Here is a 22,796-nt window from a genome sequence, read left to right on the forward strand (position 1 = left end):
GAGAGAGAGAGAGAGAGAGAGAGAGAGATGGGTAGGGGCAGAGAGGAAGACAGAATCCAAAGCAGACTGCAGGCTCTGAGCTGTCACCATAGAGCCTGACAAGGGGCTCCAACCCACGAACCATGAGATCATGACCTGAGCTGAAGTCAGATGCTTAGGATGCTTAACCGACTGAGCCACCCAGGCATCCCACTCTTTCCTAGTCTCTTAAAAGGACAGTCATATTGGGTTAGAGCTCACCCTAACGAATTCATTTTCACTTAAACTTTTTAAAGACCCCCTCTCCAAATACAGTCACATTCTGTTAGGATTCCAACATGTGAGTTTTGAGGGACACATTCAGCCACTAACAGACACAAGATGCATGGTACGTAAAAGCCATGAAGCACGACAGTAAAACTAATGCGCACCAATCTACCACCCAACATAAACACAAAACAACCATTTCTTGTATCTTTATCTGAATCCCATTCCCCTAAACACTCCCAAAGGTAAGCGCTGCCCTAAATCTAGTGTTAAAAAAAAGGGTCCCTCAGTCACTTTGCCTCCTCAAGGCCCAGCCTTCTCCTGCAGACCAGGAAGCGTGTGGTGAGCCCTCCCCCTGAGGGTCCCCTTCTCTTGCCTATTTCCATTTCCACACGGCAGTGATTTTCCAAAGCATAAATCAGATCGTGTCTTGTGCTTTTTCCTGAAAAATTCCTCAGAGGCTTCCCATTACAACGAGAGCAAATCCCTTCAAGGCCCTGGGTGGTCACTCCACCCCCCACTTCGTTCCAGACACATTAGCCTTCGTGGTTCCTCAAACTCCTCATTCTCCTCTCAGGGGCTTGGGGATCTTCTTTTGCCTCGCGATGCTCTTCTGAGCTCTGCAGGGCTGTTCTCCTTATTCCTGCACCTACTCACAGGGTACCTGCTCATCAAGGCCTTTCTGGGCCGCGGCCTGAAGGGCCGATCCTGCCATCATTCTTGGTACCTGTAAGTGTCCTCCTGAGACCACAGGCTGCACCAGAGCTGGGCCTTCGTTCGTCTCTGTCAGCACTGCAGTAACACAGCGTTACAAGTGCTTGCCTGCTTGATGTTGTCAACTTGCTCCTGGCCTAAGAGATGTTGGGATACAGCAAGTGACAATGTAGTTTGAAACAGGTCCTGCACAGGCAGATGAATTTATTACACTAAGGGGCCATACAGATGCTTGATCTTTACGTAATGCAATCGGTTCCGATAATTACAACCTGAATCACCCCCTTTTTGACATGACTGAGAGGCAACTGCTTGATTTGCCTACTGAGAATGAATGCATTAAGATCCCATCGGGAGACTTTGCGGAAGTGTCCTCGAATGCTTGTAGCTTTTCAGCTGCTCCCCCATAAAGCAAGGACCTGGCGCAGGAGGCTTCTTGTGGCCAGGACACTGCACGTGAAGCTTAAAACTTAAGGTTTAATGTTTATTTATTTTTGAGAGAGAGACAGAGTATGAGCGGGAGAGGGGCAGAGAGAGAGAGAGAGAGAGAGAGAGAGAGAGAATCAGAAGCAGGATCCAGGCTCTGAGCTGTCAGCACAGAGCCCAACGTGGGGCTCGAACCCACAAATTGTGAGATCATGACCTGAGCCGAAGTCGGATGCTTAACTGACTGAGCTACCTAGGTGCCCCTAAAACCTAAGGTTTAAATCCCAGTGTGGTTAGCCCTTACCAGCCGACAGTCCTCTGGGCTACATACGGTTTTGGTGCTGTACCATCCAAGTGCTCCATCCTGCTCCAAAAGGTTACAGAGAGGACAGATTAGAAAATGAATGTGAGTGTTCTTTGTACACTACAAAATAGCTATAAGGTGATATTGGGGGTTTATCTTTGTTCACTGTTGGATGAACAATGATTGACATAAAGTATCTTAAGATGGAATCCTATTAGGGGCGCCTGGGTGGCTCAGTCAGTTAAGTGTCCGCCTTCAGCTCTGGTCACGATCTTGCAGTTTGCGGGCTTAAGCCCTGCATTGGGCTCTGTGCTGGCAGCTCAGAGCCTGGAGCCTGCTTCAGATTCTGTGTCTCCCTCTCTCTCTCTGTCCCTCTCCCACTCATGCTCTGTCTCTCTCAAAAATAAATAAACATTAAAAAAATTTAAAAAAAAAGATGGAATCCTATCAGTAGGGGAGCAGTTAAATAAATTACGGTACAATAGCACACAGTGGAACAATACACAACCATTAAAAAGGCAGGGTGGCTCTTACACAGTGACAGGAAGATGTCCACGATGTATTATGGGGGGAAAAAGGTAAAAATAGTTATAATTCTAATTGTGTAAGCATATGTATAGAGAAATCACTTGGAGGACAATACACTAGACTGTTAGCAGTATGTTTTCTGGGGCATGGAATTCGAGATACTTTCCCTGCATGAGTTACATGTAGATTTCTCTGCTTCTTTAGACTGGTTTAACATCTAAGCAATTTAAGATTGTGTATTCACAGCCAAGTACACACATCACTGATTCTACCTCACTCCCTTCTGGATGTTTCCCAGCCCTCAGGTCTGATCTAGGGTAACGTCGCCTTGGAGAATGAATTTGGCTGAGTTGGGAGCCTGCAGAGTCACACTGAATAACAGGCAACAAGCTCCTCAGGACAGCCTTATGTGCAACATTTGCAAAATAAAAAGCAAAGCACAGACTTCAAGCTGTATTACAAAGCTGTAATCATCAAGACAGTATGGTACTGGCACAAGAACAGACATTCAGATCAATGGAACAGAATAGAGAACCCAGAAATGGACCTACAAACGTGTGGCCAGCTAATCTTTGACAAAACAGGAAAGAATATTCAATGGAATAAAGACAGTCTCTTCAGCAAGGGGTGCTGGGAAACCTGGACAGCAACATGCAGAAAAATGATCCTGGACCACTTTCTTACACCAGACACAAAAATAAACTCAAAATGGATGAAAGTCCTAAGTGTAAGACAGGAATCCATCAAAATCCTTGAGGAGAAAGCAGGCAAAAACCTCTTTGACCTTGGCCACAGCAACTTCTAACTCAACATGTCTCCAGAGGCAAGGGAAACAAAAGCAAAAGTGAACTATTGGGACCTCATCAAAATAAAAAGCTTCTGCACAGGGAAGAAAACAATCAAGCAAAACTAAAAGGCAACTGACAGAATGGGAGAAGATATTTGCAAACAACACATCAGGTAAAGGGTTAGTATCCAAAATCTATAAAGAACGTATCAAACTCAACACCCAAAAAAAACAAAGAATCCAGTGAAGAAATGGGCAAAAGACATGAATAGCCACTTCTCCACAGAAGACATCCAGATGGTCAACCGACACATGAAAAATGCTCAACAACACTCATCATCAGGGAAATACAAATCAAAACCACAGTGAGATACCACCTCACACCTGTCAGAATGGCTAAAATTAACATCCCAGGCAACGACAGATGTTGTTGAGGATGTGGAGAAAGAGGATCTCTTTTGCACTGCTGGTGGGAATGCAAACTGGTGTAGCCACTCTGGAAAACAGTATGGAGGTTCCTCAAAAAAATAAAAAAGAAGTACCCTATGACCCAGCAATTGCACTACTAGGAATTTATCCAAGGGATACAGGTGTGCTGTTTCGAAGGGGCACATGCACCCCCATGTTTATAGCAGCACTATCAACAATAGCCAAAGTATGGAAAGAGCCCAAATGCCCATCGGTGGATGAATGGGTAAAGAAGATGTGGTATACACACACACACACACACACACACACACACACACACACACACACACACACACACTGGAGTATTACCCAGCAATCAAAAAGAATGAAATCTTGCCATTTGTGACTACGTGGATGGAACGAGATAGAGGGTATTATGTTAAGTGAAATTAGTCAAAGAAGACAAATATCATATGACTTCACTCATATGAGGACTTCAAGAGACAAAACAGATGAACTAAGGGAAGGGAAATAAAAATAATATAAAAACAGGGAGGGGGACAAAACAGAAGAGACTCATAAATATGGAGAACAAACTGAGGGTTACTGGAGGGGTTGTAGGAGGGAGGATGGGCTAAATGGGTAAGGGGCACTAAGGAATCTACTCCTGAAATCATTGTTGCACTATATGCTAACTAACTTGATGTAAATTTAAAAAATAAATAACAATTAAAAAAAATAAAAAGCAAAGCAGAGGCTGTTAAAAGACCAGCAGACAATTCACAGCTGTCCTCCTGCTGGACAAAGAAAAAATGTCAAAACAATGCTGTAAGGTGGTTTTAAGATACTGATTCCTCAGATTAAAAACTTGCTTCTTAAAAACCCACATGGTAGGGATGCCTGGGTGGCTCGGTCAGTTAAGCGTCTGACTTCATCTCAGGTTGTGATCTTGCAGTTCATGAGTTCGAGCCCCATGTCGGGCTCTGTGCTGACAGCTCAGAGCCTGGAGCCTGCTTAGGATTCTGTGTCTCCCTCTCTCTGCCCCTCCCCTGCTTGTGCTCTCTTTCTCCCCCTCTCTCAAAGAATAAATAGATATTAAAAAAAAAAGTTAAAAAAATCCACATGGTAGTTTCTCAAAGGTCACAACGTTAATATATTTAAAACAGAGTTGGGCAAAGAAGAAAAGTGTCCGTTGCCTTCAGCTCCCTGCTTTGACTTCTCACACAGTGGACTTCACCGCCCTCCAGACGCAGATGTTAGATGGCATCCAGTTCTCTGTATCAAATTCAGAAAGTCATGTCTTGGCCTTTCTAATGATGGACAGGGCAATTTCAGTGCAAGCCAGCTGGCTGACACTTAGATGAAAGCAGATCCTTTTTTAAATTTTATTTTTATTTATTTTGAGAGAGAGATAGAGAGCAAGTGGGGGAGGTGCAGAGAGAGAGGAAAAGACAGAATTCCAAGCAGGCTCTGAGTTGTCAGCATAGAGCCTGATGCGGGGCTCAAACTCATGAACCCTGAGAGCATGCATGACCAGAGCCAAAGTCAACTGAGCCACCCTGGTGCTCCGAAAGATCTTTCTGGAGATGGAGCTGGGATCCTTCTTGATCCAGGTTAGTTTGGAAACAAATGCACTTTAGTGTAAATCTGGAAGCTTCCTGGGAAATAGAGCTTGGATTTATCAAAACTGGTTCTTGGATCCCACAATTGGCAAACCATCTTAATTACCAAGCTACGTTAATACCTGACCACATTTTTCAGGGTAACTACCCTGCTCTCACGTGACTTTTTCAAACCCCTCACGCATTCATCTGCTACAAAGTCAAATGCTTTGTCTCTAAAGTCAAGCACAAGTAGATCAGACGCTTTTGCCCTCTGTAACTTATTTTCTCACTAGAAATAGAAAGCTACTACTATTTTTAGTTTAGAGAATAATCGCCCTTTTGGTTATGATAGCAATACATGCTCAATGAAGACAATTTGGAAAATATGGAAAAAGGAACAATTATTCCCACCCCCCAATGCCCCACAGTCCTCCCCTTAAAGGTCACCATTGCCAATTTGTCACCTTTGATGGCATTGTTTTTCCTACTTTTTCCCTCCATAGAGATTGTCACATACATACATATACAGAACCTATTTTATGGTTAACATTTGTATTCTTAGTATTTTCCCATGTTAATTAACTAAACTCTCCCAAAGCAATTTTTCCTTAGAAATATTTCTAAGAATATAAGCAATGTGTTTTCTCTATGGAAATTTGGAAAATACTGAAAAGCAAAAATAAGTTTCCCGTATTCCCACCACCTAAGAAAATTTTTTTTAATGCTTATTTTTGAGAGAGAGAGAGAGAGAGAGAGAGCGAGCGAGCATGAGTGGGGGAGGGGCAGAGAGCGAGGGAGAATCTGAAGGAGGCTTCAGGCTCTGAGCTGTCAGCACAGAGCCCAGTGCGGGGCTCAAACCCATGAACCGCGAGATCATGACCTGAGCCAAAGTCAGACACTTAACCTACTGAGTCACCCAGGCGCCCCTGTATTCTCACCACCTAGAGACAGACACCAGTAACCTTTCAGAACATACCCTCCCCTCCCGTTATCTTTTTTTCATTATATATACAGTTCCTTTAAAAAATAATTTGAGCCAGGGTGGCTCAGTCAGTTGAGCATCTGACTCTTGGTTTGGGCTCAGTTCATGATCCCAGGGTCATGAGTTCAAGTCCCAAGTTGGGCTCTAAGCTAAGCGTGGAGCCTGCTTAAGATTCTCACTCTCTCTCCCTCTGCCCTTCCCCTGCTTGCATGGTCTCTCTGAAATAATAAAAAAAAATCTTTAAAAAAAAGAACTGGGTTTTGGGATGAGCACTGGGTGTTGTATGGAAACCAATTTGACAATAAATTTCATATATTGAAAAAATAAAAAATAATAAAAAGAACTGGGGAGGGGCACCTGTGTGGCTCAGTCAGTTAAGCCTGGGTGGCTCAATTGGTTGAGTGTCTGACTTCAGCTCAGGTCATGATCTTACGGTTCATGGGTTCGAGCCCTGCATCAGGCTTTGTGCTGACAGCTCAGAGCCTGGAGCCTGCTTCGGATTCTGTGTCTCCCTCTCTCTTTGCCAATCCCCCACTCATGCTCTCTCTCTCTCTCAAAAAGTAAACAAAAAGAGAACTGGGGTGAGGGGTGGCAGGTGGCATCTGGGTGGCTCAGTCAGTTAAATGTCTGACTTCAACTCAGGTCATGATATCGTGGCTTGCGAGTTCGAGCCCTGCCTCAGGCTGTATGCTGACAGCTCAGAGTCTGGATCCTGCCTCAGATTCTGTGTTTCCCTCTCTCTCTGCCCCTTCCCCACTCACGTGCTGTCTCTCTCAAAAGTAAATATTAAAAAAAAAAAAAAAAAAAAAAAAAAAAAGAGCTACCTGGGTGGCTCAATTGGTCGAGTGTCCGACTTCAGCTCAGGTGATGATCTCACAGTTCATCAGTTCAAGCCCCACATCAGGCTCAATGCTGTCAGTGGAGTCTGCTGGAGATCCTCTGTCCCCTCTCTCTCTGCCCTTCCTCGCTCATGCTCTCTCTCAAAAATAACAAAAAAATGAATTAAAAATTGCGTTCAAAGCATATATATTTTGTTTTCCCATATCTTACTGTGATTAAATATTCTGCTTTTCTAATTGTCTGCGACACATGGATGATTATTTACCTAACCATCATTGTGAGACTGGATGTTTAGGTTATTTCTAATTTTTTCATTATAAATAATGCATTAGTATCATTCCTTTGGAATCTTTCCTTAGATTTCTAGAGCCCAGTGAATTAGTCAGAGGCTATGAATACTTCTGAAGCTTTTCACATTGCCAAAGCACTTCTAGAAATGTAGTTTAGCCTACCAGTATGGGTGGCTGCCTCAAATTCTCACTAGCATTATTTTTAAAGATTTTGCTACCTTGATAGGTAAAAAAGTATTTTGTTATCAATGACAAGTGGAGGTGAACTTAATATTACTTGCATTTTCTTTTGTAAAATTTATTTTTTTAATTTTTATTTTTCAGAGAGAGACAGAGCGTGGGTGGGGGAGGGGCAGAGAGAGAGGGAGGCAGGGAATCCGAAGCAGGCTCCAGGCTCTGAGCTGTCTGCACAGAGCCCGACTGCAGGCCTTGAACTCATGAACCATGAGATCATGACCTGAGCCGAAGTCAGACGCTTTACTGACTGGGCCACCCACGTGTCCCTTCTTTTGTAAAAATTATTGTTCACAAGTGTGTGATCTATTACTTAACATGTTCTGTTTACTTTTGAGAGAGTGCAAGCAGGGGAGGGACAGAGAGGGGGGAACAAAAGATCTGAAGTGGGCTCTGTGCTGACAGGCTGACAGCAGCAAGCCGGGCGTGGGGCTCAAACTCACCAACCGCAAGATCATGACCTGAGTTAAGGTCCATCGCTCAATCGACTGAGTCACCCAGGTGCTCCCAGGGTCTTCTTTTCCTTACAGGATTACATGCACCGATGTCAGCTTTTAGCTCTGTGTCCCGTTGTCGTAAATTATTTCAGTGCATCATGTAATCTGATTATTGCTGACATACATTAACACGGAGGTTAAGACCTGCTTTTACTGGTTACTCTTGAGTCTTAAAAATGACTTTCTAAGCACCTAGAACAATCTCTCTCACATACATTACGACTTAAAAGTCAGGAGTTACTGTAAGTTATTGTTCCATTCATAAAGTAGGAGCACATTTCTTAAACTCAGTCTTTGTCCCAAGAAATGCCATGTATTTTCTGGAGAAGAGCCCGCATCTCTGACTGGGGACTGTAATCTGGAGAGGAACAGGCAGCATACAAGCCTGAGCTCCTTTCTTGGCTTTTCCACTAACTGCGGGGGCTCGGAGGCAAGTGCCTGCCACCCGGGAGCTTCAGCTGCGGGCACATGGGCCACAAGATCCCTCAAGCCTCCCTTCCTACATTCTGGGTTGTCTTCTGGAACGCGAGGGTGCCCAGCCTGTAACACCGCGGCACCATCAGATGAGGCCTCGACGTTCTCTTCGGAAGACGGGAGAGGAGGTGCTCCCGGGAAGACAGCCTTAGTCGGTCCCGGCAGCCAGAACATCCCGAGTCCCCTGCTCCGCGGCACACAGTCGACATCGGCTCAGGCAAGCTCGTTCCTCTCGAGGAGCCTGTCTTGTCTGCTGGTCAGGAAACATTTTCATGCAAGTAGGTGCCCAACAAAGTTAAAGATCTCCCTCTTTATCCTTTAAAATTGTTATCCTTTGAAATGTCTTTCTTGTTTGCTGAGGTCTTCCACCCAAACAAAAGGTCTCTAGTTATTGCTGAACCAGGCAGCTAAGCGCAGCATAGAGACCAAGAGAAAAATCGTTTGCCCGGGAAGACGTGTGCAGCCGTCCAGACGGTGGTGGTGTTTTCAGCCTGGCGCCGCACGCACGCACGCATGCACACACGCGCAGGCCGCCTCCCTGCAGGTCCTCGAGGCCTCAGCCTGGTTCTCCGACGGCTCCTGGAGCTGCACGTGCTTTTGCTACCAGTTCTCACACGAACACAATGGGGACTGGGACGATTCTGCTCTTGGTTTGGGCCAGAAATCGCTTGATCCTGAAAGTTTTGTGGGAAGATACGGTGAGGGAGAGTCTAGCGCTCACACCACGAGGAGGGGAGAGAGGGGTGACAGTGGAGTCTCTCATCCAGGGCATGTTGGGTAAAAAGAACACTCGAGCCTGAAATAATTAACACAGATTTACTACAAAGAATCGTCGACTCTTCTCCGTCTCTGCGGAGCAGGCGAACTGTGCGATGTAAGAGCTAACGGCCGCGGCAGCTTTAGGCCAAACTTAGCTACACGGAGCGTCCAGAAGTCATTGGACGCAGACGGGCTGGTGTGCCTGCTGGTGTGCCTACTACAGCGCAGAACCTTGGCTTGTAGTGAAAGGGTGCGCGGGGGAGGACTCAAAGCACCTAGGTTTTTCAAGATAAGTTACCACGTAAACATAAGCTCTTTGCTCTGTGTCCCTTACAACATTTAACAGGGAAAATCCTCACCGGTCCCCAACACCAAGAGCTTTGCCAGTCCATCTCAATGGGCCAGAGACACAGGTGAAATCATACAAATTCAGACAAGAAGTAACACGAAGCAGAAATGCAGGCACACGGTTTTTCAAGTATACAATTTGTTTTTATTTACAATACCCTATAAAAATGTAAATTTAGAAACTTTAATTTTTATTAATTAGAACCAAACAAAAAAGAGAAAGCACAGAAAGGAAGAAATAATAGTCAAGTATTCACTTGATCAGTTGTGAGGGGAAGGGAGGAGAGGCGCATGGTGGAAACAGTCAGTAGGTGAGGGCAGAGGGAAGCTAGGTCATGTCACCGCGGAGCAGCTGGTGGGGCCGGGGCTACGGAACGGGGACAGACAGATGGAGAGTGAGGACAGCCGGTTACAACGGAGGGCTTTCTGGTTGTACAATACATGTATGTGCAAAATGTTGATTCTCTTTAAATATCATAACCTGTCCCCTCACTAACATTTGAAAAGGTGAGAAGAGCAAAAAGTGTATCAGGACAGTCATGAGAAACAGGCTCTGATTTAACTGCCTTGAGGGCTGAGATCACTCGGGATCAAACCCCTCATCCTGTGTGGCTGCTGCGCGGGACAGGGACAGGTGCAAAGGACCGCGGGGGGCTGTCCCTGCCGGGACGCAGAGCCAGGCCCCTGGCTGCCTGGGAGCAGGGGCCTGGAGGTGAAGGGGGAAGGACAGCAGGTGTGTCCGTGGCGTGGAGGAGCCCGCAGAGCAAAGCAAGCCGAACTCCGCTTCCGTGGCTACCGCTGGAGGTTGCTACCCCCGACACCAAATCAGAATGGGGACGAGGGAAGTAAAAGCATGGCTTACTGAAATTGTCTCAGGAAGACAGAGCGAGTGTGCAAACGCTACGCTGCGGAAGCAGGCCCTCGTCCGGTTCATCGGGGGCAACCCTGCAGGTCGTAGAGGGGACAGGCCCCAGGGCGCTGCCGTTGTAGCCGGAAAAGGGCTTAACCGTGTACGTTTTCACTGAGGTGGACAGACACCGAGGAAGTACAGCGGGGACGAGAGACAGGACTTCTCAGCCTAGAGCTGGGTGTCAGCCAATTAAGAGTTCTGATTTTATTAACGTGCTGCATACCCTGCGTTTATATTAAAACAAGTAGAACCCACCAAATTAATTACAGGATAGACTAGAAACAGATTAAAAATACATCAGCTGGTTTGTTTTTAGAGGAGGGACGTGTCAACTACGTATTTCTCAATCTAAATCTCTTTCTTTACGGATCCTCTGGAGACCACACGAACGCGTGCAGAGGGGGCGTGCGCGCATATATGTATATATTGGTTTCTACTTAATTGGTTCTCCTATAGTCGTATTAATATGGGGCAACGAAAGAAGACTTTGATAGGATGAGGGAAGGAACCCTCTGGCAGGCTACAGTCTACTGTGACCTGGAGCGGTGGTGGTGGGACAAAGGGAGAGATTATACTTGTGTCTCTAGGGCAAAGAAAATGCACAATTGAGAAGACTTGAGGGACAGCAGGACATGCAGAATTGTAACACAGAAGGTAAGAAAAAACCAGAAGGGTCACCCAGCCAAATTTCACAGAGCAGTGGGGAAAAATACCTGGCATTCAGAGACGACCCCTGCCAACAGGAATCAGTCCCGCAAGACGCTTTGGGGAATAAGCTACCTTCCCTCCCTCATTTAAAAACACTCCATTGTGATGGCGGCAGTGCAGGTGGCAGCCAAAAGGAGGTACAGGACACATTTGGAGATCTTTTATCGTATCCCCTGAACTAGCCTATGGGTATAAAGAGAAAAAGGAAACTTGTGTAAACGAGTTAAAACAGAAGGCAATCTTTTGCATCAAAGTCACACCCTTGTTAGAATTCTCGTTAACAGAACACCCACAACCTTTCTCTACCCTTAGTGAGCTCTGAGGGTGCTGCTGCTCCCGGTACGGGGCCTGGTCTCTGGCAGATGCTTAGAGATTTGATACGAGTCTCTACTGTCTTCCACTACATTCAGTCCTAGGCCCCTGACCTCCTCTCCTCGGGACTTCTAAAGTGCCAACTTTAGAAAGATGCGGAACTCTCCTGTTTCAAACTTACTGCAGCTTTGTTTCCAGCAAGTTCAGTTTCTGTCGGTCAACATAGCGAGAAAAGAGGGATACCAGGTTTGTCGGTATTGAGATTGGCTTGGCCAGGGCTGCTTGGGGAATCCGCAGAAGTTCTCGGGTCGCCATGAACATCACCTCTGTCCTGAAAGGTAACCCGGTGAGAACCGATAAGGACAGTATAAGAAAAAGAAAAAAAGATTATTCTGAAAAGACTGAAAGGAGAAACCCAACCCCGACTGACCACTGGTTGTTCTGTGTGGATTCTGTAGCAGGCTCTGAACTCTGTAGGTCTTCCCCACGGCTCAGGATGACGAGGAGCAGTGACAGGCCAAACTACAAGAGGAGACAGAGGGACTCAAAATCAGCACCGCATCCGTCCTCCACCACCACCGAAGGGATCCCAGTACTAGATGGGGAATGGCACCAGATCAAAAGGACCCCACCACAGTGCTGCGAAACGGGGCAAACGTCAGACAACCGTGAACTGGGAGGCCGAGTCCTCCCGACTCTACTTCCGGCAGAGCAGCAACAGGCATGCCCCACGAGAGGGCAAGTCCCTCTCTGCTCGCCCACCCCACCGTGACAGGAGAAGCTAGTTTCCCTGCCACGGAAAATGTGCAGCTAGATTTTCTCCTGTTCGCTACAATGGAAACAGATCAAAAAAGAAAATCAAAGACAAACTTGGATACAGAAAATTAAAGTTCACAGCAAACATAAGGAAAAACACTACACAGATTATGAGATTTTGAACTAAGAAAAAAAGATGTTACAACTGGTGGGAAAATGTACAAAGAAAGGTAACCGAAATGATCAGGATGTGAAGGGATTTCCTTAAATCTCTGTAAAAACTTTCCTTAACAAAGGATACACCTACTAGACATATAAAGGGTTAGACGAGATGTTAAAAACAGAAAAAGGATACACGATATATCCATGTTTCTAATCTAACAACGTGCTTTGAGGTTAAAGATTTGTTTCATTAGATTGGTTTTATCCGGTGGACGTGTGGTCTGAAGAGGCACAGAAGGAAATACAAATGGGGACAAGTGGTACAAGGTTAAATATAGAAGTCATAGCTATACTGGATCTGAAGGGAATCCCACCTTCCTGAGTTTACCTCACAGAGGACAACCTTTGTGTCACCGTCAGGAAAACGACACTGGGCTACACATATAACCTCTTGTCTGACTTCGTGGTTTTCTATCGCCTTTATCAACTTTAAACTCATAGACTGAATAACGTGGAAGGCCTATAAGCTATCCCTCCAGAATCCCCATCTTCTGGCCCCCGAAGCACTGTCACCTCTCGGCCCTGGGTGTACCGCCCCCAGCCACTCTTTGGCGGGTTTTCAGGTGCGAGGGAGATAGAGGCCTTGACACTACTTTCTCTCTCTGCCAGCACACGTGCCCACTGTGGAAAGGCATGACACTGAAGGTCACAGCGGTGCACTCATCTGAGTAACAGGACAGCCCTGGAATCGACCTCGTCACTTCCACTTCCAGGTCAGGAAATGGGCTCGGCAAAGCAAAATCATCTGTTTGGTGTCACAAGCCTAGAAAATGGCAGGCAAGGAATGGAAACCTGCTGAGAGCTCACGTCTTCTCTTGTTGTGCTTCCTTTGCACGTCTCTGGATCGTCAAACTGATGTAAATGAAATATGAAATGGGAGGTCTTCTACTATTTAGTCTCACGACCGAGAGTGTGGATTACTGACCCAGTACGTTCTGGTCCCCATGTGAGAACTCTGATTTTATCTGAGGTCACACCGCTGTGAACTGAGAGATGTTTTCCAGGCTTCTCTGCAGTGACGTGTGGCAGGTGAGTTGAACCTGGCCACTGAGGTTAAGCTGCTGGTTAGAACTCCTGGAACAGGTCCAGACAAGGCAGACAGACGGCAGATATCCACCGTTTGGCCCCTCTGCACGCACCTCTCTTCCTGATGCAAAGTGGAGCCTTGAATTCAACAACCGGCACGGAGCCTGAGGGTCACCAGCACGGCAGCCACTGCTAAGGCTGCAGAGAAGGCAAACCAAAGGAGCCTGTGTCCCTGAGGGCAACGTGGACACCACACGAGAGCTGTTCCACGTGAGATACAGAAAACCCTATTTTGCTGAAACCTTCGTCCTTCCTAGCCTCTATCACCAGGAGCTCAATGTAACTTCTGACTGAAAGAAGCCTTTCTTTTACAAGTTGCCACAGCTACAGCAGCCACAACTCAAATCTAGAAGGCTGGCAAAGTTCAGGGACACAGGAGGGCAAGAGCACCTTGTTCTGGAGCACAGCAGCGAGGTGAGGGTTAGAGGGCGCTGGCGCGGCTGCGCTCTGAGGTAGGTTCATTAGCTGTTGCAGAAGGCTGGTGACAGTCACTGATGGAAGGTGATAGAGCAGGAGGGAGAAGGGACTCAGTAAGCATGGCAGCACCTACAGAAAACAGAGAAAAGCATTACATCCTGGCCACTGGGGTGTCAGTGGGCGCGGACCGGATGGGGGTGCTCAGCTGTGCACTCAAACGGCCTCAGGCAAGTTGTAACAAAAAAGGGTTGACGAGTCTAGCAGGTACTGCTGGGTCTTAACAATGGGTTCGGAGGTGTCTACTGAGAACTTTTTAAAACTCAATTTGCGCAGGAAACAGGACTTGTGTGAACCAAGGGTGTACAATCACTTCTCAAAGAGCAAGATTCATGAGAAGACATCAGTGTTTTAATTCACTCCACAAATACTGACTGAAATGCCTACGGTGTGTCTGGCCGCGTGCGTTAAAATGAAATGGTAAACAGCACAGACCTTCAGGGAGCTAAGGCTCAGTGGGGAGTCACAAGTATATGGGCACTTTCATTATACCCTGAGAAGCACTGGGAGACAGGGAGATCCCAAGTCCTCAGAACTACCCAGAAGTACTTTCAGACTTCACTGGATCTTGTTTGATCTTTATAAAAGCTCAGTGAGGAAATGGAGAAATGATAATCCAATTTTCACAGATTAGACAAGCTATGAAAAGGGCCTTGGTATGAGAAAAAAAAAAGGGGGGGGGGGGCTCGGTGTTCAGAGTGACATAGCTAACAGAGAGAACCAGAATCCAAGGCCGTTGAGTCGTTCCCTCCGTTCCGCCCCAAGGCCCAGACTGGAAGGTGAAAATACAGTGCTACCAATAAAACTAGGTTCTAACACAGGTAAGGAAATCAAGGGTGCTCCCAGCACTCAGTGTCCACGGTATAAAAAATGATGGCTGGTGTTACTTCAGACGGCATTCAAGGGTGGCGTTCAAGAGTAGACTATCTGTGGGGCGCCTGGGTGGCTCAGTTGGTTGAGCATCTGACTTCAGCTCAGGTCACGATTTCACTGTCCGTGAGTTCGAGCCCCGCATTGGGCTCTGTGCTGACAGCTCAGAGCCTGGAGCCTGCTTCGGATTCTGTGTCTCCCTCTCGCTCTGCCCCTCCCCCACTCACACTCTGTCTCAAAAATAAATAAAAACATTAAAAAAAAAAGTAGACAATTTGTGATCTACTAGTCTAAATAAACATAGCTTTAACAACGAAAGCAGCTTTAATCATACATAAAAGTGAACAAGTGTATGATGATGTCTGTGTACCCATCACCCAGTTTCAACAATAAATCATCAGCATCCTGCCAGTCTATGTTTCTCCTAAATCATTTCATCCATAAATACTCTACTTTGGATCTCTAACAAGACCTCTTGCTGTATTACGGCACCTAACAAAATTAAATCTCCTCCAAATTCAAATTTCTTCACTTGCCTCAAAAATGTCTTTTAGCAGTTGACTTATTCTAATCATGATTCCAACAAGACCCACACATTGCATCTGGCTGGTAAGGCTTTTAAAATCTGTGAACGGGGGGCACCTTGGTGGCTCAGGAGGGTCTGACTATTGATTCTGGCTCAGGTCATGATCTCATGGGCTCTTGAGTTTGAGCCCTCAATTGGGCTCTGTGCCCCCTCCATTGCTTGTGTTCTCAAAAGAAGGAAAGGGAAAGGAAAGGGAAAGAAAAGGAAAAGAAAAGAAAAAAAGAAAAATCTGTGAATAGGTCCTTTGCCCACTGCCCGTCTCGTCTTGTTATTTAGTTGTTGAAGACACTGAGTTATCTGTCCCATAGTTTGGATTTGGCTACTTGTACCTCTGTGAGGTCACTTAACAGCTTCTACTAGCCTCTGTCTTTCCGATAATGGGAAGACGAGGGCAAGAAAACTTGTGTGCCTTCTCCTGCATCATGTTAAGAAGCACAGTGTGTGGGCGCCCCCCCCCCTCCCTCCAGTGATCAGATGTCTGCTCCTGCCCCAACCACTGTAAAGTTTCCCATCCACCTGTTATCTAATGCCTTTTGCACCAGTAGGCACTGCTGTCCAGACTGACTGGCTATGTTGTTAGGGGTTGTAAAGCGGTGATCTTCTAATTTCATCATTTCTTCTGCATTTATTAGCTGAAATTCTTCTATGAAGAACCTTCTGTTATCAACTTTCTGGTTACTGTGATACTTGGTTGTGATGGAAAGGCAAGATAAAGGTTTGATTCTCTTTCAAAGTTTACCCATTCTCAGAATAATGAGTTCTGGATGACCTAGCAATCTCTGAAGGTGATTAATATATTTTTTGGTATCATTATGAACTCACTGAATGAAAAATCTTTAATATATTTCAATCCATTGCCGTACTTTTTCTTTCTGATGCAAATTATCCCATTTTTGGCCAACAGGAGCCCCTTCGGTTTGGTTTGTGCAATTTTACATGGGACCCCAGTAATCTTTTAGCTTCCTTACTTTCTGGCATGAGATATTCCAGGATTACCTTGTATATTTTGTGCTGCGGACCTGCTAGTTATTACTTCAAGAAATGGTATTTGGAAAAGTGGCCTAGGACTCTAGTGCATATAGGTAAAAACTCCACCTCTGCAGTTAACCAAGTTTTCCTGCTCAGCAGGTACCTCCACTCAAGCAAGCATCTTTGAATTCCTAGCTCCCAGCACCTAGCTCTAGGTGCTGTATTTCTGGGACCTAAAATAGTGCCTGGTTCACAAAGGCGTTCAATATTTACTGAATGAATAAAGCTCTCCCAAACTTGTCTCCACTGATGAGCTACTCTAAGACTGAGTGCCCGCCTCACAGCCTAGAACAATCTATAAGCTGTCAAGGGAGCTGTTGCTTTAGTCTTGCTTTTTCGAAGATAAACCTCAACTCCTTAAACTTCACTCCATTTTTCCTTCTTGAAATCCTTAAAAAATGTGTCTGTCTCATCCCACCTCACTGTTCTTGATGAAGGCTCCACTTGGCATTACTTTCTTCTATAGGTGCTACAACTTCACAAGGAATTTTTCAACTCAGAAGGAGTTATTATTATTGCTTCAGGAGAAGTAATGTTCAACTCTTTCATGTCATACCACTTACAGGGTATCCTGGCATCATGTTTTCTGTGGACCAACACCAGATTGTTCTTAATCAACTCACAGTCTATTGTAACAGGCTCACTCTCATAAATTCTAACATTCTGAACCTCACACTTGGTAATGATTTCCCTCTATGCTGCCTTTATCAATTTCTTGCTCTGAACTTAAGACTATTCTAAATATTGTTAATCTTTCGAGTGTTACAACAAGAACAAGAAGGAGCAATTCTTTCTTACCAACAGTTAGCTTCTAAACTTCAAAATCATGTTTCAAATTCCAGACTAGTTTAAATTTTTAATGTTCGTTCATTTTTTGAGTGAGAGAGACAGTGCGAGCGGGGGGAGGGGCAGAGAGAGAAGGAGACAATCTGAAGCAGGGTCCAGGCTCTGAGCCGTCAGTACAGAGCCTCACACAGGGCTTGAACCCATGAACCGTGAGATCATGACCTGAGCTGAAGTCGGATGCTTAACCGACTGAGCCGCCCAAGTGCTGCAAATCCCAGCCTAGTTTAGATCGTGACAATTATTAGTTATAAGCACTGGTTTGATTCCTGTGGGATACCATTCAACTAAGGCTACAGGCGAACGTTCAGTCTTGATAACAGCCAATGAGTGATGCTTTATATCCAGCAAAGTAACCAAGACCGTAAGTGCAAATTTTCATGAGCACCAGATTTACCTGGGGACTCCCGTTATAGATACAACAGCCCCGATCTTTCTTCTGTAAATTCTGGTTCAGCATGTTTGGAGTAGAGCTAAATTATCTGCTTCCTAAGAAATTCTGATACGCAACACAGTTTTGCAACTGCATCAAATAAAATGGGATTTTTTTTTTCAATATATGAAATTTATTGTCAAATTGGTTTCCATACAACACCCAGTGCTCATCCCAAAAGGTGCCCTCCTCAATACCCATCACCCACCCTCCCCTCCCTCCCACCCCCATCAACCCTCAGTTTGTTCTCAGTTTTTAACAGTCTCTTATGCTTTGGCTCTCTCCCACTCTAACCTCTTTTTTTTTTTTTTTCCTTCCCCTCCCCCATGGGTTTCTGTTAAATTTCTCAGGATCCACATAAGAGTGAAACCATATGGTATCTGTCTTTCTCTGTATGGCTTATAAAATGGGATTTTTTGCTTTCCTCAGTTTAGGAACTTGCTCTGTTGGGAGGAAAAAAATGGGATCAAGAATATAGGCCTGGAGTAATGTTTTGCTTTAAATAATCAAATCCTACTGCCAAAGGTTAGACAAAACTACAGAAAAGGGGAGAGGAGAGGAGAAGCAATTTGGATTCTAGAGGTCTTATCAACTGTGAAGACCCAAAGGAAAGAAGTCCCACATGGGGGATCATCACCTCATCTTGGGCATCCTTCTTGATAAGGAAAGGGAGATTCCTGGCTGTTGTCATGAGAATGTCAGCTGCTTGCTCTGTGGAGAGGAAAGGAAGAATACGGGCAACCATTCTCTTCCCTTTTCGGATACACATGATCTGTACAAAGTGGTCATCACTTGGCCTGCAGGGGAAGGAAATGCTAACTTAGGTCAGCAAGAACAGTGCAAGACGTCCTTCTTCTCCGCTTACATGTTACTGAACAAATATACTGCACTCATTTTTACCCTACAATGACCTGTGCCACAAAACAGAATTACTTCTCCAACTCTCAACCAAATAATAAAAAGTAATTTTTCAAGTTTCACAAGCATAGAAAATCATCACTACACAAATGTATGTTAAAAAGACGTGGTCGAACTACAGGCATTAATTTCCTTTACGTTTATGTAACTTTACAAACAACATGATAATACAGCAAAATCTGAAAACCTACGTAAGCAAAAAGGATATAAAAGCATTCATTTCAGAGTTAATTTTATTAGTACTGTTATCATTTTTTAAGAACCTTTTTGCTGTATGTTTTTTCATTAAAAAATGACTCCATAGAATTCATATGACTTTGTTACTTTTTTCACTCAACAAATTCTTGTGACATTTTTCCATGTCAATAAGTATACTTCAGTTACATCGATTTGATGACTGCCTAACATTCCCAACTATGGACAAACCTACATTTATTCAACCAGTTGCTTGTCAACACAACTCCGGAAAAGGTGTGTTGAAAAGAAGGTACTTATTCTTATGTTCTGGTTTGTGTATGTCCTGGCTTAGAAGAATCATCAATTCTCTTCAATGAGCAAAGGGAAATGGAGTTATCAGGACAGAGTCCTCTTGCATTCATCAAACACACACTTAGGGTTTATAAAACAGTTACTGTTAGCAAGATCCTGGGCAGAAGAGACAGATACAGAAAAATAGATATATTAAGGAGCTTAGGCCCCACTGGAAGACTGACTGCCTTCCATAGCATGTGCGTATTCTATGGAAATCCCAAGGAAGTATGAATATAAATGTCTATACTTTTCATCTCAGTAGAAATGATAATACACAAAGATTACAAGCATGAACATGCTAAAATAAAGCATAAAGCAAGTACAATTCGTAGGCTCATAGAAACCAAACCATGTTCCCCACTACGTCTCCAGTGCCCAGCAGACATTGAATAGACGGGTGTTGAACATATGAATCCAGAATAAAGAGATTTTCTTTTTCCTGGCTGGGAAGGATTATGAAATGCTTTATATGACATGGCATTTGAGTCAGGCTGGAAGGATACACTCTGAGCTTCCTGAGATGGTAAGGAAGGTCAGCCAAAATACAGAAATGTGGAAAGCTCAGGTCAGCCGAGTGAGGACTCCAGCTGGCCTCATGTGTCCCTCCAAGTGTACAATTCTTACCTCTCTTGTCCAGGCAATTTCCCCCTTAAGTTGTCATACATGCAACAAATTTTGTGCTTTCTTTCATCCGCCAGGGCAGGTCGCTCTTCTTCTAGACTTAGGAGATACCGCCTTTCATAATCTTCCACATCAAGGAGTAAACTGTAGGTCTGAGTGAAACACAAAGCAGGCCACAGCATGCTGGGTCAGGATCAGAGTATTAGATAAACAGTTTCACAGTTTAGGACCCCCACGTAAAGACAGAAGACTGAAAACGAATTGTAGTAAGACTGAGAGGAAAAAGGTGCTCTTTTAAATCCAGAAAAACATAGTGCAGTAACTTAAAGAATTCCTGTCTGCTGTCCCTCCTTTAGTTTTTTTTTAATTTTTTTTTTTTTTTAACATTTATGTATTTTTGAGACAGAGAGAGAGACAGAGCATGAACGGGGGAGGGTCAGAGAGAGGGAGACACAGAATCTGAAACAGGCTCCAGGCTCTGAGCTGTCAGCACAGAGATTGACGCGGGGCTCGAACTCACGGACCGTGAAATCACGACCTGAGCCGAAGTCGGCCGCTTAACTGACTGAGCCACCCAGGCGCCCCTCTGCTGTCCCTCCGTGACCTCTAACCCAGGAGGTATCCATAGTGAATGACTGCACACTTTGCCAATGTTACAGCAGCAAGAACGGCATTCTAACATAAATGATGTTTATCACTGCTCCAAGTGATGCCCCATATTAATAAACACAGCAATCACTTTACTACTGGATACCAGGCACTGTGCTAGGCACTTTGCACGTACTCATTCACCAAATATTCTCCACAGCCCAATGAGAGAGAGACTATTACCAGCTCCATTTTTATAGATGAAGAAAACGAGCACAGAACAGAAAGGTTAAGCAGCTTGCCTCAAGTCACAGGCTCAGCTAGAAATGGAGAAGATGTGAATCGCAGGCGGGTCATGCCATGGTGTTGCAACAGGGTGTTTATGCTTAACGACTTAATTGACTACACGGTTCTACTTACTCTGTTCTTAGCATCCAGCCCAGTGCCCAGCACCCAGGGCGTACCCAGTAAATACATGTGGACTGACTTAATTAACTACATTGATTCACAGGTGGAACCACATAATTTTTATTCCCATTTTCTTAGAAGGTGACCTAACTAAAACACTCAGCAGTTAACTGAACAAGTGTGAACAAATCCTGGTACTTCTGATAGTAGCAGTGTTCTTTCTGTGAGGTGCAGCACACTCTTTTCTAGTGCGCTCGGGTACACAGCAGGTGTGTAAGAAGAATATATTCATTAACTGCAATCACAGGACACCACTCCCTACTTTTCACTTCTCGCGAACACACACATTTGCGAGTTCCGTATTTGAAACTAATGACAGCAACAGATTTTAAAACTTACTTTCTCAATTATGACCAGGGTTTTTCGTCTCTTGTCCCGAACCTGTTTTTCTTTCGTCTCCTAAAAAAAGACAAGACTATTCAGTGCGAACTGTTTACCTCTGTTAAAAATAACCTCCTAAGTGTGTACATATAGTTCCATTTGTGACAATACCGTAAGAGAATCCTAACTCTTCCAAAGTTAATAATCTAAAACAACACTAACTGGACAAAGGTCACAGAACTGAATGAACTAAACCACACAAATGATTAAACTGAATTTACAAACGGGCAAAAGGTAATGGTAGGATACAGTAAAGATGAAGATAATCCCAGGAAAATCTTAAGAGCACATAGAAAATGGTAATCTTTTTTTTTTTAATTTTTTTTTTTTCAACGTTTATTTTTGGGACAGAGAGAGACAGAGCATGAACGGGGGAGGGGCAGAGAGAGAGGGAGACACAGAATCGGAAACAGGCTCCAGGCTCTGAGCCATCAGCCCAGAGCCTGACGCGGGGCTCGAACTCATGGACTGCGAGATCGTGACCTGGCTGAAGTCGGACGCTTAACCGACTGCGCCACCCAGGCGCCCCGAAAATGGTAATCTTAAGAGCTGCACTAGACAGCTGATGCTGTTTGCAGCCAGTTACCCAGGTTAAAGACTCCTGCCACCCCCTGTCCTGCCTGGCTGCCTTAGAGGTGAAGGTGTTAGATCTCAGCCCCTGTGCAGGAAACCAGAAAGCCAGGACATGCCAGGTAGGACGCTCCTAGTTAGACAACAACCGACCCATTATGCATGAGTCCATTCCACAATGACCTCCAGAACAGCAGTGACGACCCGCACAATTCTGCTGACACTTACGTCATCCTCACTCCGAGATGTCACAACAGCATCGATCATCTTTCGGGGATTATTCACACTAGAGACAGTGAGCTTTCCCAGAGAGCCCTCAAACTGCACTGCAAAGACAAAACATTTCCAAAAAGGAAGTCAGCGGTGCAGGTGGGCCGCTTCCAAAGACCTTTATGTTCTCTGGTCTTTCCTCACAGCCTAACAATTCGATACACAAACCTACATATCTAACGTGATTTCTTATTAAAATCGATCTTTTCCCATTTTGGGGTTGTTAACAATAATGACACTCTGAAGTATTTCCCTTTTATTACATAGAGATACCAGAAATTATAACACATTTGAAAAAGTTACAGAATCTCAAGTCTTAAAGGATCTACAAGTGCATCTGCTGAACCACTCACGCCATGCTGCAGAAAAGGCTGCCCTCTGCACGTAAGGACAACAGTCCTTGATGAATGAGTTTCGAACAGCCCTATATCCAGCCATCTACACGGCTGTTTATATTTTATCGTATCAGCAGCATGTCAAATGTCTTCTAATACGGACCGAGGGATAAGGACTTACCTGGCTTATAGGCGTGCTCCAGTTTGGCCACCTGAGGGGTAATGAGCTTGGTACGCTCCTTTTTAGGGCCTTCACCTTGCACTTCTTCAGCAGCTGACAGTTTCTCCAGTTTTTCAAAGTAATTCTATCACACGAGAAGGTGATTTCAGTTGCAACATAAGCCCAGAGTTTGGCTGCTCTTTACATAATTATGCCAGCGGCAGTTAACAACCTGAACTCTTTAGGTGTATTGATCTTTAATTTTTGCTAGACCGCTAGATGTT

At 44.9% G+C, this 22,796-nt stretch overlaps 1 protein-coding gene across 2 annotated transcripts in view; it reads right to left on the minus strand.

The window, feature by feature from the left end:
• Positions 1 to 9,611: 9,611 nt before the first annotated feature.
• Positions 9,612 to 22,796, minus strand: part of PATL1 (PAT1 homolog 1, processing body mRNA decay factor) — a 32,019-nt gene continuing 18,834 nt past the window's right edge. For both annotated transcript variants that reach the window (XM_003993414.6, XM_045039345.1), the window contains exons 11-19: positions 22,534 to 22,657; positions 21,976 to 22,073; positions 21,136 to 21,195; positions 19,744 to 19,892; positions 18,308 to 18,467; positions 13,826 to 13,981; positions 11,802 to 11,893; positions 11,553 to 11,702; positions 9,612 to 11,242 (exon numbers count right to left, since the gene is read on the minus strand). In XM_003993414.6, the coding sequence (XP_003993463.1) occupies positions 11,221 to 11,242; positions 11,553 to 11,702; positions 11,802 to 11,893; positions 13,826 to 13,981; positions 18,308 to 18,467; positions 19,744 to 19,892; positions 21,136 to 21,195; positions 21,976 to 22,073; positions 22,534 to 22,657 (1,011 nt within the window). In that variant the 3' untranslated portion in view covers positions 9,612 to 11,220. The remainder of the gene's footprint in view (positions 11,243 to 11,552; positions 11,703 to 11,801; positions 11,894 to 13,825; positions 13,982 to 18,307; positions 18,468 to 19,743; positions 19,893 to 21,135; positions 21,196 to 21,975; positions 22,074 to 22,533; positions 22,658 to 22,796) is intronic.

This window comes from Felis catus, chromosome D1 (assembly GCF_018350175.1).
Source record: "Felis catus isolate Fca126 chromosome D1, F.catus_Fca126_mat1.0, whole genome shotgun sequence".
NCBI lineage: Eukaryota > Metazoa > Chordata > Mammalia > Carnivora > Felidae > Felis > Felis catus.